General features: G+C 38.5%; 1 protein-coding gene across 1 annotated transcript; it reads right to left on the bottom strand.

The window, feature by feature from the left end:
- Window positions 1-1,566: 1,566 nt before the first annotated feature.
- Window positions 1,567-14,612, bottom strand: mapk13 (mitogen-activated protein kinase 13). The gene is made up of 12 exons (XM_008413008.3): window positions 14,380-14,612; window positions 12,473-12,602; window positions 12,220-12,278; window positions 9,495-9,600; window positions 9,336-9,365; window positions 7,222-7,269; window positions 5,456-5,570; window positions 4,634-4,705; window positions 4,160-4,239; window positions 3,690-3,768; window positions 2,385-2,558; window positions 1,567-1,950 (listed from the first exon to the last, which is right to left on the bottom strand). The coding sequence occupies exons 1-12, from the start codon at window positions 14,490-14,492 to the stop codon at window positions 1,865-1,867; spliced, it is 1,092 nt and encodes a 363-aa protein (XP_008411230.1). The 5' UTR covers window positions 14,493-14,612; the 3' UTR covers window positions 1,567-1,864.
- Window positions 14,613-15,738: the final 1,126 nt, after the last annotated feature.

The following is a 15,738-nucleotide window of genomic DNA, read 5'->3' as shown; positions in this document are numbered from 1 at the left end:
TGATGATCTCCCCGTGGTCGATTTCTCAATGCGACTTAATAATCTTAGTAAAACACACGAAGGATATACGATGCTTACCTGAAAATCTGTAAATGAGAATACACCAAATCTATGGACTATGAAAGAATTGAGACATTAACAAAGAATGAAATTCAACATTCAGATGTCAAAACATCTGTTTAAATGTTACATCAAATTATATAAATTCTTAAAAAACCGTGTAAAAAAAACTAGTGAAGCAAGGATGTCCCATGTGTTTGATAATTTAATTAATTTTATTTTATTAATTTAATTTCCCTTTGGGATCAATAAAGTATTTTTGTATTTGAATTTACCTGTTTTGTTATACTAAGGTGCATCAACAATAAAGAGCGGACTAGAAAAGGGGAGAGTGTAAATCACATTACATGTAACTATGGGTCTATCAGGGTATTTACAAAGCAAAATAAAAAAAAATGTTCTACTTGACAAAAAAGGTGCTTAAAGAATGTAACTTACTGAACATTACATGTAATATTCTGTTTTTATTGATTTATATTTGTAGCTAAGACTGAATTATTTATAGGTAATTTCTGTTTTTATTATAGTTTTTAAAATATGTATTATATATACATATATATTTTGGTAAAGTTCCAGCAACTTGTTAATTGATAAGAAAGGTATAACTGCATTTAAATATGTATGATAAATCTGTGGTTTTCATACTGTGCCTAAAAGAATGATGCATGTGCATATTTCTGATGGACGTGGTTTTATCTTTTAAGCGAGTCGGTTGGGTGGCCATCTTTTTTGGCTTTATTCTGTCAAGTGCACTTCATTGATGTTAGTTTTAAAAGCGCTATGTAAATGAAGTCTGAGTAAGTGATCAGGACAGCTCAAAGAAAAACATAGATTGACTTTCTGCTATATTTAGTAGAAAAGTGCTTCTTGAGCAAAATACACCTTTTTGGCATTGTGTTCTTTATAGAAAAACTTGGAATGGTATGATGGAAAGTTTAGCTGTTTTGGAACAAAACCTTATTACTGGTATCTGACTCAAGCCTACTAATGTTAAACAAGTCATTTAAAAAATTGACATGTTTTAAAATGTTTATTTTAAAATGTTCATTTTGCACAACTAAAACTTAAGTTTCACATGCATTCTCATGGATTTATTTTCATTGGTCTAATTGTTCAAAAAGCACTTTAAACACCAACGAAAAAGAAGCAAGTAATTACAATAAGCTAAAAATAACTAAAAAAAGACTGAAAAAAGGCAAGGGCAGTTTACAAATTACATTATTTAATTGCTTTTTATTGTAAAACCAAGGCCTTAAACAGTGTTAAAAAGTTATTAGGCACATTGTCTTCTAGACAAATTCCAGTATGCACTGGTGGCTTAGTGTACATTTACATGGTATCCGTTTACCTTCTAGAAATCCAGTAGCCTCCATGCCCAGCATTTTGATTCTTGGCTTGTTAAAAGCATATTCAGAAAAGATTTGTACTTGAATATTTACACCATATTGTTGTAATAAAGGATGCCACAATGCAACAAAAAGAAAAAAAAGAAAAAAAACATACAGATATTGTCTTATTGTTTAATTGGGAAACGGTATAACATTAAATCTTACAGGAAATCCTGCAGCATTTCGTCACAATGAACTTGCAACACGATTCACCGACATGTAGCAATTTACATTTAAGAAATAAGTTCACATTCCAAAAAGAAATTGGAGAAGTATTTATTTAAATAGATCACTATCAACACTGAATCTAAAAACCTCCAAAGTAAAAGAAATAGTGTGATTTTGAGTCAGGAATATACAAGGGCACCATTGGCTGTGTGTGGTATTTGTAGGGGAGTTACATCAGGTTCGTCGCATCATGGAGACATAGTAAGAGTGTTTTTTCTCTTGGAGTCCCGCCGTGGAAATGGCACAAAGCTATTCACCTCCTTGTAGCATAACCCTGTGAGAGAAAATGGAGGGCAGTTTGGTTTTCTTCTACACAACCACATTTTTGTTTGCAGAAGAAAATACGTTAAATGCGTCCATATTGGCACGCAATTGTCAGAAAATAATTTAAAAAAAAAAAGCTTTTATTGTGGCAGCATGCAGAAAAAAAACAAAGCAAAAATTCATGACTGAATTGAGGTATATTTATTTAATTGCCAATTTTCTCAAAAACAGACCTTGTAGTAGGTTCACCTTCAGCTCAGGTTGTGAAAAGTTTACTGCTGGCAGTTGTTCTGGTTGCTACTTTTAAAAAAGTGACTCTCCAGCTTGAATTTAGTCAAGTAACTTAGGATGTTTGCTGCATATTGATTTTTTAAACATATCTCATAACATTTATTTCTTAAAGACCAGTGTTTCCTTGTTTCATTTTTAATTTTGTCCACTTACGTTTCCACTCATCTAGGGACATAGTTGCATTGTCATGGCTGTCGTCGTATGGCGTAGGCTCAGGAAAGTCCTCCGGGTCCCGCAGAATGTCAAAGTACGGGTGCTCCAGAGCGAGCTCAGCAGTGGGCCTCTCATCTCCATCCAGAACCAGCATCTTTTCAAGCAGGTCGATACCTGACATGGGCAAAAAACACCGGAAAATATCAAAGTTAAAGCCATCCTACTGAAAAATTGCAAAGAATGCATCAAAGACAAAGGGTTTGACACAAAGATTAAACTGTGTAATGTTAAGTTCACACTATGCAACTAATCTAAAACTATTATTGCGCAAAAATACGGACAAGCAACTATGTCAGTTCTGTTACAGAATGGAACATCTTTACTACTGTTCAATCAATCAATAATCTTTATTGTCATTATAGAAACCATGTAAAAAATTAATTGGACTATAATGAAACTGGGTGATAAATAGAACTAGGTGGCATTTAATGCCCGCATGGCTAGTGGGTATAAACTGCTCTTCAGCCTGGTTGTCGTTGCTTCAATGCTCCTGTATCTGCAGCCAGATGGCAGCAGTTGGAGCAAATCGTGATCAGGGTGAGAGGAGAGTTTTAAAACGTTCCTGGTTTCCTGAGGCAGTGGGATCTGGAGATTTTCAAGAAATGGCAGAGAACAGCTGATGGTCCTCTGGGCAGATTGTATGAGTCTCTGGAGAGTTTTCCTCTGTGCTGCTGTGCAGCTGGAGAACCACAGAGACAACAGCAGATTATGCTTCTAATAGAGCATCGATAGAAGGAAACCAGCAGTTTTTGAGAAATATAGTTTCTCTGAAAATAGAGTCTCTTTCTCTGGGCTTTCTTTTCCAGTTCTGCTGTGTTTACGTCCCAGGTCAGGTTATGATCTCCCAGGAAACTGAAGTTTGACGCCCTCTCCACCCGGTCTCTGCAGAAGCATGGTGGTTGAATTTCTCCTTTACTGATAAAATCCACTATGATCTCCTTGCTCTTGGCTGTGTTGAGGATTAAATTGTTGTCTGTGCACTATGTTGTCAGTCGTTCCACCCCATTCCTGTGGGAAGTCGTTCCCCCCCTGAGATGAGGCTCACTACAGTTGTGTAGTACAGAAGATCAGAAAGTTCTCGTATTTCAGAGCCAAAATTAAACAAAACTTATAATTTCTTTCCAAAATAACCAAATGGAAAACTGGAGTCTGCTGTTTGAAATTAGCACTTTGAACAGTCTTCATATGAAGTTAAAAATAGATAATTAAATAAACTGTATCTGACAATGATACATTTGAACTCACCCGTTTCACTGGCTCTGGGAAACAATGTAGAGAAGTCTTTTCTAGGGTGGCGAGGAAGGCTCTTAACGTAACTTCTGGCCTGTTTTAGAGAAGAAATCAACAACAAGTCAAGTAACAGACATGTTACTGTTTCACTTTAATTCCTACATGTTTCTGTTAAAAGGTCATAATCAAGTAAATTCAAAACAAACACATTTATTGTGGATATTCTTTAATCCAGACAAGGTTAAAGCTACACATATAAGGTTAACATATACTATTTTTTTAGAATGACATCTTAGCATGAAATGCTCAAGATATGTTAAGCTCTGCTTGCTGATCATGATGAGAGCAGATGGTCGTTTTTCTTTGCCAACATGAAAACAATTAATTTGGCAGCTTTAATTGAAAAAAAAAATGAAATAAAGAATTCTGACTGAAATCATGACTGGCTTTTATAAGCTACGTCAACATACTGAGACTTGTCTTACCTCTGGACTTTCGAGCTTCTGTATAAACTCTTGTCCAGGCACGCCACACACTTTCATGATCTGGGATAGCTGGTCCATGTCTGGTTATTAAAGGGTTACGGTCAAAAAACCTGGTGCTATTCACTGATGACTGCAAAACAGGCTCCGGGAATGTGGTTTGAAAAAAACAAACAAAAAAAAACATGACAGATTAATTAAAAACAGGAAAGAGCCCATTTTAATTTATAATAGGTTCTATAAATCTACAAAGGAAGTAGTAGATGAATCTAAAGTAAAAACAAGTCTGGAAACATGTTGCTCAAATATGTAGTTTGTGGTAATGGTACCTTGTGATCCACTTAGTGCCCGATTTATTGTTGTCATCAAATTGACATGTTCCTGCTTGTAAGAGATGCTATCAACCTCTTTAATTACCACAAAGTCATAAAATAATAATAAAAAACAGATTAAAAGATGGCAAACATGAAAGGATACAGTCTTTTCCTTTAAAGAGGGTTTTTCCGTTGATCATTTCAGCCATGATGCAACCCACAGACCAAATATCCACTAAAAAAAGAGAAGGAAACATCAGTAACAACCAAAGCAGATATCAAATCTACAGGAAGGTGGAATAAAAATGAGGAAGGTGGCATTTACATGGCACCACTCAGTCCTTATTCACAACAGATAAATGGGGAACAGCTATGGCAGGCCGTTTTAACATAATTAGAGATATCTCAAATAGGTATTTTATCTAGTCAAAATATAATTAGAAATATCTTGAATTAATTAAACGTCTAATCATAAAACAATTTGAGATATTTGGAATGTAAGGGCGGTAAAACCGAATTTATGTTAAAACGGCCTGCCATAGAAACCTAATTTATGTTAAAATAGCCTGCCATAGAATATCTGGTGAGTAACACAATCCCAAGGAGGGTGGAAAGCTGCTCTCTGTGTGCCGCAGTGTGTTTTGAACAACCTGCTTCTAAAATTAAAATCATATCCTAGAGAGAAAGACAGTCCCGTCACAATGACAGACTGTCGGGGCAGATCAATCAGGCTAACAGTAAAAACATAGATACAAAAAGAAAAATCAAAGAATATGTTTCTAAATGAAACCCAATCATAAAAATGCATTTTAAGAAATAATATTCCATATTAGGAAGTTGACCCTGGAAAGCAAAGACAAAGCAAAAACACAAGCTTCATGTCAAACAGGAAGTTTGCACGTGACGAGCAAAGGCTCAGAGTTACAGAACGGTAAGGCGAGAACAGGAGTACATTAATAATATGTAACAGCTACAGATGTCTTGCCAGTCTGGGTGTAGTGCATCCAGTTCAGAATGACCTCAGGCGCCCGGTACCAACGGGTCACCACGTAGCCCGTCATCTCCGCATCGGTACTGCGAGCCAGCCCAAAGTCCAGGATCTGTACCGGACACCAAAGAAACTGATAACAATCTGCAGCAGGAGCACACGATGTCTGAACGCAATGAGCTTAATCTGCTTCTAAATATCTTGCCTGGTGAATATCTCACACCTGCGTATTTGTGAAATGGAAGGTAAATAATAAAGGTGGGGCGGATCGATCTAAAACACTGATAACATTGATAATATCTTCATCTTGTCAGGTTTTGTTTGAGTCTGCCAAACCATTGTTGTGCAGTGCGCTCAAAGTTTGGCGCAGCCAAGACTGGTGTACTCAAAAGTATTGACCAAAACCTGACAGGTATGACTGAATACAACTACAACTGAGGTCGTAAACTTAATTAAGCAAAAATGAGTGCGCAGGCGCCCGTCCCTGATTGGCTCCCAGAAGACGGCGGTAACATCCAATTGGCGGCATGCCGGAGGTGACGGATACAAAAGCTGCTGCGGCGGACTTCCTGACATCCATCCTCAGCTCATCTCAACCGGCCACACCGTTTGTATGTCAAAAACTTTTTCTAAAACTTCTTGGAGTTTTTAGGAGTGAGCTGCTATTTATGTTTGCTTAGTTTCCTCATATTTTTCTTAATTAGGGAGGTAAGTTTTTGTCATTTGGTTTATTTACTTTCAGATAGGCAAGTTTTGGTTAGTATTCAGATGGTTTATTGTTTTCGGGACTATAGCTCACTCTGAAGCCATATGCTCCACTTGTAACATCTCATTCAAAAATACATCTTCTTAAAATAAATGACATTATAAAATGTTTAACTTTGTCTCTGTTGGCTGTTTGAGATCTGAAGAAAATGGATCTTTCACGTTATGATATGGCCACCACCAGACGGGTCGTAACAGGCAACAATTACAACTGATTTTCAAGGTTGCCATCCGTCCAATCTCTCTGAATTTGAGCCATTTTGCACAAAAACACAGGATAAAAAAATACTTGCGTTAAATACACAGGATTTTCTTTCAGGGTATCAGAGATAGGGTGGGCGATACAGACATAGAATTTTATCGCAATATTTTGAGGAACTATTGTGATAACGATATAAAGATTATGATTTTAAAAAATATGTATTGTTTGTTTTTTTAGGCAATGAATAGTTTTGCAGTACGGTAACTGCATGGCATGGCATTCATAGCGTCACAAACACAAATATTGTTCTTGAAACAAATTCTCATCTGAAATAGGCTTCTTCAGGATGCCACTTGATTACAAAGGTGTGATTTATTTCACTAAACTTCACAAAGTGACTGCACTGCATTTAACCATATTTTCAATTTTATTGATATTTACTGATGCTCTCGTAGAAGAAAAAGTGGAGATACTAGCAAAAACAATGCTCTGATCAGTTTTATGTAAGTTAACATCAATAACTGAAATCTATCATGATAACGATAAATCCAAATTCTTGTGGCGGAAATAAATTTTTCACAATAAATTATAAACAATACCCGTAATATCAGATTAGGGTCTGAATACAAACACAACCCAGTTTACAGATTCTTATTTGCAAAAATGTTGAAAACAATATATCCCTCTCCTTCCGCTTGTGCTGCTTTCTGTTGGTCTGTAACATTAAATACTAAATTTGAAGGGCTTCAGGACTTGAATTAATACTTTTGAAAGATTCATATTATAAATGTTGTACCTTCAGTTCGCAGTCTTGATTAACAGCCAGGTTTCCAGGCTTAAGATCCTGCAAAATGAAATCAGATGAGTGACGGCTAAGTGTGTCACACAGTAATTAACAAGAAATTGCAGTGATTGGACTCCCTTGCTCAGCAAGAGGAGGTTTAACGTCTTGGTTCCCGTGGGGCCAACGTGGCTCAGCTGTTTGTTTCAACGCGTCATGTAACAAGTGTTTTTCTCCCTTAACACAAGCCTCGTCGAGTGATTCAACCGCAAGCCAAAACACGAAATACTACCAAGCATTTTAATATTGCGGCATAATGTGGTAAGCGGTCACCGGGTGTTGGTAACACCTGAACAGCTTTGGGTCTTAGCAGAGGAACAGCAGGGTCGCACCGGTTTCTGCACTTAAAACACAAAGAAACCAAACAAATCCCCACGACACCAACCAGACACGATTTGTAAGGCGCACGAACGCAGCAAAAAAAAACAAACTACATTAAGATGGAAGAGATGAAGGTTCACAGCTGTTGTCATGTTGCACAAGCTGCTCATTTCGGCCCACTGCAAGAACTTTTTGCATGCGTACCGTGTCCAGTGTGTTCCCATCTTTCAATTTTCATATTCTATTGCATTTCAAGTTCGTATTCAGTTTCTAGAGCTGCGCTGCTCAAGGCATGTTGAAGTAGCTCTGCTATGTTAGTTCTGATTTGTTGTTTTTGTGGACTTTTGTTAATCATTTCTTTTGGTTGAGACTTGAATGTTTGGACAATTATTCCCTCTGATTTTGAAAGCCGTGCAGCTGGAACAAATTTTGCTTGTACTTTTTTTTTTTTTTTTACTTTTGGATATCTTTTATGAACCATAAACATGGCAACAAGCTGTTTAAATTTGATTATTATTATTTTTTTAGAACCTGGAGTTGATGGGCATCCCCAACACTCTAATAACAATACATCTACAATCCCAAAGTAGTTGAAACGAACACACAATGAAGGCAGATCAGGACCAATGAGCAGAAAACAAGGATGGCTCTTTCATCCGTCATATTGGGCAAGGATCACATTTTCAACTCTAATGTCTTCAGTCAGAGGCTTCTTTAGATTTGGTGCAGGACTGACTGCTACTGGAAATCCTCCCTGCTCAGAAACTGCAGATCTGCAGGGACTTTTATGAACAACCATAACTCAGGTTTGCATAAAAAGGTCAGAAAAGGGAAAATATCCAGTGAACAGTGGCTGAATAGATAAATATGTCTTCAGAGGAAAATGGGAATACTGGTTCAAGATAACAAAAACGGCAACAGTAGAACTTTACCAGGACTGTCAATAATTTTAGGGGATGCTGGTTTTGGGTTTGCTAAAAATGCTAAAAGATCATTCTGTTAGCAGCAAAAAACCACAAACGCTTTCAATTTATGTAAAACATGTTGTGGAAATCGAGATATGACAAAAGGTGAGAACACACTTCTCTAAAATATAGACAATAATGAAACTGGAAAATCTGAAGGCAATCTCTGTAACTGAAATCACTCTACAAGCCAGCAGGATGTCTTTCGGTTGGGAAAGATTTTAAAAACAACATGTGGCATAAACATCCGCCTGAAATGAGGTTTGAGTGGCTTCAGAAGCTAAATTAATGACTTTACTTCTGCCTCTTGAAACCCAGACAGTTTTTTACAGATGAATTAATTAATAGACTCTTATTAATCGGACTACATTAGAGACAGTCTTGTGGTTTCTCCCTGATGCCTTCTTAAACGTCCCTCTGAGCCATGAGCACTGTGGGTGCCCTTCAGTGCTTTTGGATGGCACTTATAGATGGAGAAGATAATGACCTGACTGAAGCAGAAAAGAACAACATAAGACTAACCTGCTCTTCCTCCACATACAGAAAGTACAGACCCTGGGTGTGGCCTAACAACTCTTGACATGCAGCCAAACATCAGAGGGATTCACTCATCTTACCAGTTGGAGCAGATTTTTCGCTGACTTGTTATTTATTGTTTATTAAAATAAAAAAAACGGCAAAGTGTAGGCAGAAGCAAATCTCTGGAGTCTTTAAAAGAAAAAAAAAAAGTGCAGAGTTCAAATTTCTTTGTAATACTCAATGAAAGTTGTGTCGACTGCTTACCCTGTGGATGATTCCTGCCTTGTGAATGTACTGCAGAAGAAGAAGCAGAACCAAAGATACATTTTTTATTTGTGTATATAAACTTCAAGCTGTTTTTATGTTGTTGTTTTTTTTAAATAAATAAAATTCACATCCTTAACATTTTGGGAAAAGCCTCACCCTCAGTCCACAGAGCATCTGGTAAACGAGGAACTGGACTTTGTCTTCAGAGAGCTGACCCCTCACCTTTGACAGGTCAGTGTACATGTAAGGCATCACCAGATAGCTGGGGAAAAGATGTGCAGATGTAAAAGTGGAAGGATGCAGAGAGGTGGGAAGGTGTGAATGCCCTGCTAAATTCCCCACCCTGCTAAAGCTGTAGCGCTATGCTTTACCTTAGATGGGGCTTGTGTACATTGAAGTAGGTCTGAATAAATGAGACTCAACCTCCATTGGAAGATCCTCCTGAAAAACTCCTTAAAGAAGTGTAGCATGCTTTTCAATTCAGTCCCACTTATAAGACTTCGTCATTAATGTCTACCTTTGTATAATTAAACTGTAGTGTGAATACAGCCGGTCAGTAAAGGCGTCCGTTTTCAGTTCCCCTGAGTCAATGCTTTGTAAAGACAACTTTTGCTACAGTTACAATTGCTTTTGCACATCTGAAGAGTTGGTCAATTCCTTTTTGCAAAAAGATTTAATATCTCTAAAACTGGACAGAGAACATCTGTGGCAACAAGTTTTGCTTTATTTTCTAATTTGGATTTAGGTCTAAACTTTGACTGGGCTTAAACCGCTCCATTGTAGCTGCTCCTGGGCTGCATGTTTAGGATTGTTGTTGTTGAACTTCAAGGTGAACCGCCACCTCACCCTTAAGCCCTTTGTGGCTGTTGGCGGGTTTTCTTCCCACGTTAGCCTTGATTTAGCTCCATCTATTCTACAATTAAGTCTCAGCATCTTTTCAGTCTTATTGTTAGTGCCTTGCATTAACAATAAGTTCTGTTTTTGTCTTATCTGACCGTCCTGCTACTTTTCCATAAAGGTCATATTCTTGAATTGCAGAACAAATAGTTGGCTATTAGTCATATTACTGTAGTAGCCTTTGACAGAAACTCCCACCTGAGCTGTGGATCTCTACAGTTCTTCCAAAGCTACCACGGACCACCTTGGTTTTCAAATGCCTAATTTCCACTGAGTGGTACAGCGCATGTCAATGTGGTACACCAATTAGTCTGCTTCCATTGTAAAAGCGGGACAAACAACCACAGCAATCCTGGACCCCTTTCAGTCGTAGGTCCACACTGGTGCAGTTAAGGTGGAGCTACGGCCATCAGACTGCACCGTTCAATGATGGGAGATAGAAAGATGCCACTTTTTGAGACAAGCCAGGCGTATTCATGCGTCATGTGTTTGACCTCGCACCAGTATGCCATGTTGGGCGTTTGGGTTTAACCCCATCTGGCTACTGAGAATCCAATTGGCAGTGGAAACGCTCTCCCTAATACCATAAAACAGCACACCGACCCACACAGTACCGCTCAGTGGAGACGAAGCACAGCAAACAGCTGAGGACTTCAGAGCAGCTAGAATTATATTGGGAATAAATTGCACACAAGTAGAGTTTAGATCGAACTTAAAAAAATCCAACCTAACTGGGCCTGAGCCCACAGGCGTCTTCCAGCTCCATCTTGTCGCTTGTTGTAACCATGACGTGAGTCAAGGTCAAACCGTCCGTAGGGTGGAACTGTGTGTACAGGCAGGGTGTTGTGCTTGATACAGTCTGATTAACTTCTGCACCATACTTACTTTCTTTATTTTCTCAACAGATTAAACAATCTATTCTTCTATTTACACCGTAATAAGTAGATTATCACAACTTTATGATGCGTATACTCATTTGGTTTTCTCTGTGCTGAATGTATTGTAGGCTTAAGAAACTCGCCACAAAAGTCCAAGCCCGACCCAACCGTCATGTAATTCTGGCCCGTTCAGTTCAAACTAGGCCATAAATCTAAACTTTATAAAAAGGTTTATTACTTAGTTGATCTCTGAATATTTTTGGTTGCACTAGGCTATTTTCAGTTGCATCAGAGTATGGGGCGCTGAATCAAAATGCAGAAGTTAAAATTAATCCTTTTTTATTTGTCTCGTTCCTTTATTGTGTGCCTCTAAGGGAATTATTTTAGCGATAGTTAAATTTACGATGAAGGGATCATTTTAAGAACACATTTCATCCACATGAGCATGCCTTCTCTGGAAAGCGAGACCCAAAGTATGTTTTACAAGCTACTCCAGATGCCTCAACTACTACAGAAATATGTTGCAGCAAGTCAGTGAAAGTAATTTGTAACAGTCCTGCCTAGGCCTGTCACAGCAAGCAATAAGTAAATTAATTGCATAATAAATTTAAGCAAGCTCAGTAATTTCCATTTGCATGATTTATTGTTTGTTTTTTTCCTTTTCTCTCTTTTTACCAATACCAATAAACTGGATGATAAAAGTCTTCAGTCGGGCGCTTTGGGCTCAACTAGCCCTTGTTTTTTTGAAGGATAATTTTGTTTACAGAGACTTCAAAATTAATTTTATTTGTTGTTTCTGTTGTTTTGTTTATGCATTTTGGATATTTAAGACATCTTCCAGTTTCAGTGTTAAACATTAATTTTAAACTTAAAAGTTTATTGATCTTCGAGAATGCGTTCTTGCATTATTATCACATTACCATTTTATTACTTGAAAATGCTCTCCAAACAACAATACTGCAGTTTATCGCAATAATTTCTGGGACAAAGAGAAAAGCTGCTGCCTGCTTCTCATAACTGACAACAGCTGCCTGTTCCCAGGGCCTCAGGTGCTCCGAGCTCCTCATATGTTGCAAGTAGATGTCAGCGTGGTAAAAAGTACTCACAAGTCCTGGAAATTGTCCAAGCTGCAGGCAGGTGTAAACACATCCTGGAGTCCTATCACCTGCATGGAATGAGAGCTAGATGAAGCAAGTGATTTATTTAATGGAAGACTTTCATTTTGAGAAACCACACACACACACACACACACACACACACACACACACACACACACACACACACACACACACACACACACACACACACACACACACACACAAAACACATCTGTAGTGTATTGTAATATCATCTCCTCACATTCACATGCTTCATGTGTTTGAGCAGCCGGAGCTCCCTGTATGCCCTCTTAGCAAAGATCTCCGACTGAAAGGGCCTGTGGAGCTTCTTTATGGCCACTTTCTCTTTACTCTTGTCGTTTATTGCCGAGCTGTGGGAGGAAGAAGATGAAGCACATCAGCAACAACGCGTCATTAGCTCGGTGCTAAGCCTGCACAGGTTTCACATGAGCACAAACATACAAGATACAGAGGGGAGAAGCCAGAGCAGGGGGGAAATGAAAGGATGAGTAGCCTTGAGGTTTTGCCCTCTGACAGGATTAGCATCTAGGTACAAAGAATGATTGGTGGTCTGCTGTTTTTCTTTTTCATGAGGCTCAGCGTGGAAATGTTTGGCAACTTTTGATGTGCACGCTTGCAGTGATCTGCAGGGCACCAATACGTGGGAGGAGAGGCTTGTTAGACTATTTGGAGCCGCATGCACTAACACACCACACAAATCACTCGTGCTTTAGTGCTGTTTTCAGGCGTGACGCACTGGCACAGGATTTTACAGTCGCTTACTGTATGTGCGCAGCAGCTATTGCATGTCACCGTACGTCTGCAGGAAGTACAGTGCCTCAAACTGCTCATTTAATGAAGGGTACCATCTTTACAATCTCTGCTTTACTCTTTCCATAATGAGAGTTTCGACAAGATGTACTGTTTGGGAAAATTAGAGGTAAAGGTGGGAGAGCTAATGACGTTGTTTGTACTAAAATCCAGCCCTTTTTAACTTCCACTTTGTTCTGTTTAGCAGTGTGATGCATTGTTTTTTCACCTGTAAAGCTCCTCGATGTTCACAGCAGGTGAAGGATCACAACTTAAATACAAATTATTTGGCTGTAATTTAACACACAGCTGACTAGAACTGCACTATATGTGTTTTTTCAAGAAGCTAATTGGAAAAAGACATTATTTCAAACCCATTGTGTTTTTGTTCTGAAAGAAAGTCAACATGTACTTTCTTTTCCACGCTTCTTCAACCTTCCTCTGGGGTTTTTTTTTTTTTACATCCACCTGAATAATGTGTAGTTGCGCCACTGCAGACACATTTTCTTGGAGGTTCAAAGAGTCCTTCAATAGATGCAGTGTTCAAAAACACAATGTTTTTGTGGTTTATTTTTAAGTAACCATAGACCCCAAAAGGCACCGAATTCAGAGAATCTTGTATGTTTGTGCCATTTTAACAGTAGGAATAATTGTTGCTTTTTTGCACAAAAAAGCTATTATGTTTTGGATTTTTGTTTTAAGCTATATTACAGACATAATAAACATTACAAACAGTAATATCTTTACTCGTGGTTGTTATACTGACTCCTGCCTGCCTACAATATAATCCATTATATTGTCAAAGCTTTCAAACCTTTTAGAATATAAATGCAAAGAAATAAGAGTACATTAGCATTAAAAATCAATAGAGTGCATGAGGAATGCTCCATGAATCCAGTACAGTCACCATATTTCCCTCAGCATACTTTTCTCATCCGCATGACTTAATGGTTTTATAATGTAGCAACATAAGACAACATAAGACACCCGCACATTAATTCAGGCCATCTTCAATCCATATATTATCCGTACGTCCTTCACCACTGTGCATTAAAACACTTTTTGACCTGAGAGGCAGGTGTCTTTGTGTCAGAAAGTGATTTTTCTTCTTCTTTTTGATAGGAAGTGGTAGAAGCTTATATCCTGCCTACGTAAGTGTTTTGGCTGTGTCGTCAGGGTAGACAGACATTAGTGTTGTACAGGATATCACCCCAGGCCCACCACAGGCGGCTTGCAGCTGCTGAAAGCATCGTCAAAAACCGAACATCGTGTTTACGCAGAGTCCACAGCTCCACACACACACACATGCACACACGCACACCTCCACAAGCCACTCACCATACTGCACCGTACGCCCCAGTTCCTATCTGCTTCAGCCGCGTGTATTTTTCCGGGACTTCCCACACCGTGCTGTTGATTTCCTCACGGTAGAAATGTCCCCGAGCCTCCATGATGAGAAAGACCAGGCGAAGCTAAGGAAAACTTCTGCTCCCTGCCTCCTCCTCCTCCTGTTTTCGCCTGTCACTCGCTCAGGGGAGGAAAGCGAAAACACAAACAAGTTAGAGATGTCATTACCTTGTTCCGGTTGTGGAGTTTCAAAATAAAATAGCCAAATTGTTACTGAAGATGTAAAAACGGACCAGTTTTGTTTTCCAGAATATCATCCAGATGCCAAAATTTTCTGATGACTAGCCGTCTCTCTTAACATCCACTTTATTAATTTAACTGAAGTTTTTTGGTCTTTCAAAATAAAATTTGGACTTTGTTAGCCAAAATCATCGTGAAGTCGACATTTCCAAGTTGGAAGAATAAAACAGAAAAGCACATAAAGACTTTTCTGTCTTTATGTGCTTCTTATGTGCTTTTTTTGGAGGGGGGTCAACAATCTAAGTTGACCTCAAGTTCAGATTCAGTTTTCCTCCTGGCTGCTGCACATTAACTCAATCCACTCTTACTTGTCAGAAAGTCCAGAAAACTCAAGCGGACGCCTCAACAATCGGCTGGATCTACAACTATACTGCTCAAAAAAATAAAGGGAACACTTAAACAACACAATATAACTCCAAGTAAATCAAACTTCTGTGAAATCAAACTGTCCACTTAGGAAGCAACACTGATTGACCCGACGAGGGTCACCGTTGTCAATCAGTGTTGCTTCCTAAGTGGACAGTTTGATTTCACAGAAGTTTGATTTACTTGGAGTTATATTGTGTTGTTTAAGTGTTCCTTTTCTTTTTTTGAGCAGTGTATTTAACAAACAAACCACAGTTTGTAAGACTGAATGATTGTGTGTCTAATCAGATCAGCAGTACATTAGCACCAAAGGGGACTGTACTCTCACTATTTCCTTTCCCTCTTTACACTCAAGTCTTCAAGCAAAAGTCACTCCTGATGGCTCCTGATGACATACTCAGATGATTCTGCAGTTGTCAGGCGGATGGACAAGCCAAACTGGACAGTCATTTTGGATTTTCAGTTTGAGGATGGTCAGAAACCCCATACTTTACAAATCGTCATTTCAACACAGATGATAATTAACTTATTTTTTCAGACTTTGCACTGAGATTCACAACCTCAGAACACAGGAAATCAAAAACTTAGTCTGCAGTCTGTGCAGTCAGCTGGCTCCAGAGCCAACAAGAGCCAGAGGAATTCTGTCTTTTTGTCACTTTATTTGTTTAAAATAACTTAAAATAT

Source organism: Poecilia reticulata, chromosome 7 (genome assembly GCF_904066995.2).
Source record: "Poecilia reticulata chromosome 7, P_reticulata-male-v2, whole genome shotgun sequence".
Taxonomy (NCBI): domain Eukaryota; kingdom Metazoa; phylum Chordata; class Actinopteri; order Cyprinodontiformes; family Poeciliidae; genus Poecilia; species Poecilia reticulata.
The sequence above is the reverse complement of the archived record's forward strand: the minus strand, read 5'-3'. Positions and strand labels throughout refer to the sequence as shown.

What these genes read in the sequence shown, in the direction of transcription:
- mapk13 (XM_008413008.3), bottom strand. Translation starts at nt 14,492, where the DNA reads ATGGAGGCTCGGGGACATTTCTACCGTGAGGAAATCAACAGCACGGTG. An exon ending in AACACATGAAGCATGTGAAT is followed by an intron (nt 12,279 to 12,472) that starts GTGAGGAGATGA and finishes CATTCCATGCAG; the next exon opens with GTGATAGGACTCCAGGATGT. An exon ending in AGAAGCTCGAAAGTCCAGAG is followed by an intron (nt 3,769 to 4,159) that starts GTAAGACAAGTC and finishes TCTCTAAAACAG; the next exon opens with GCCAGAAGTTACGTTAAGAG.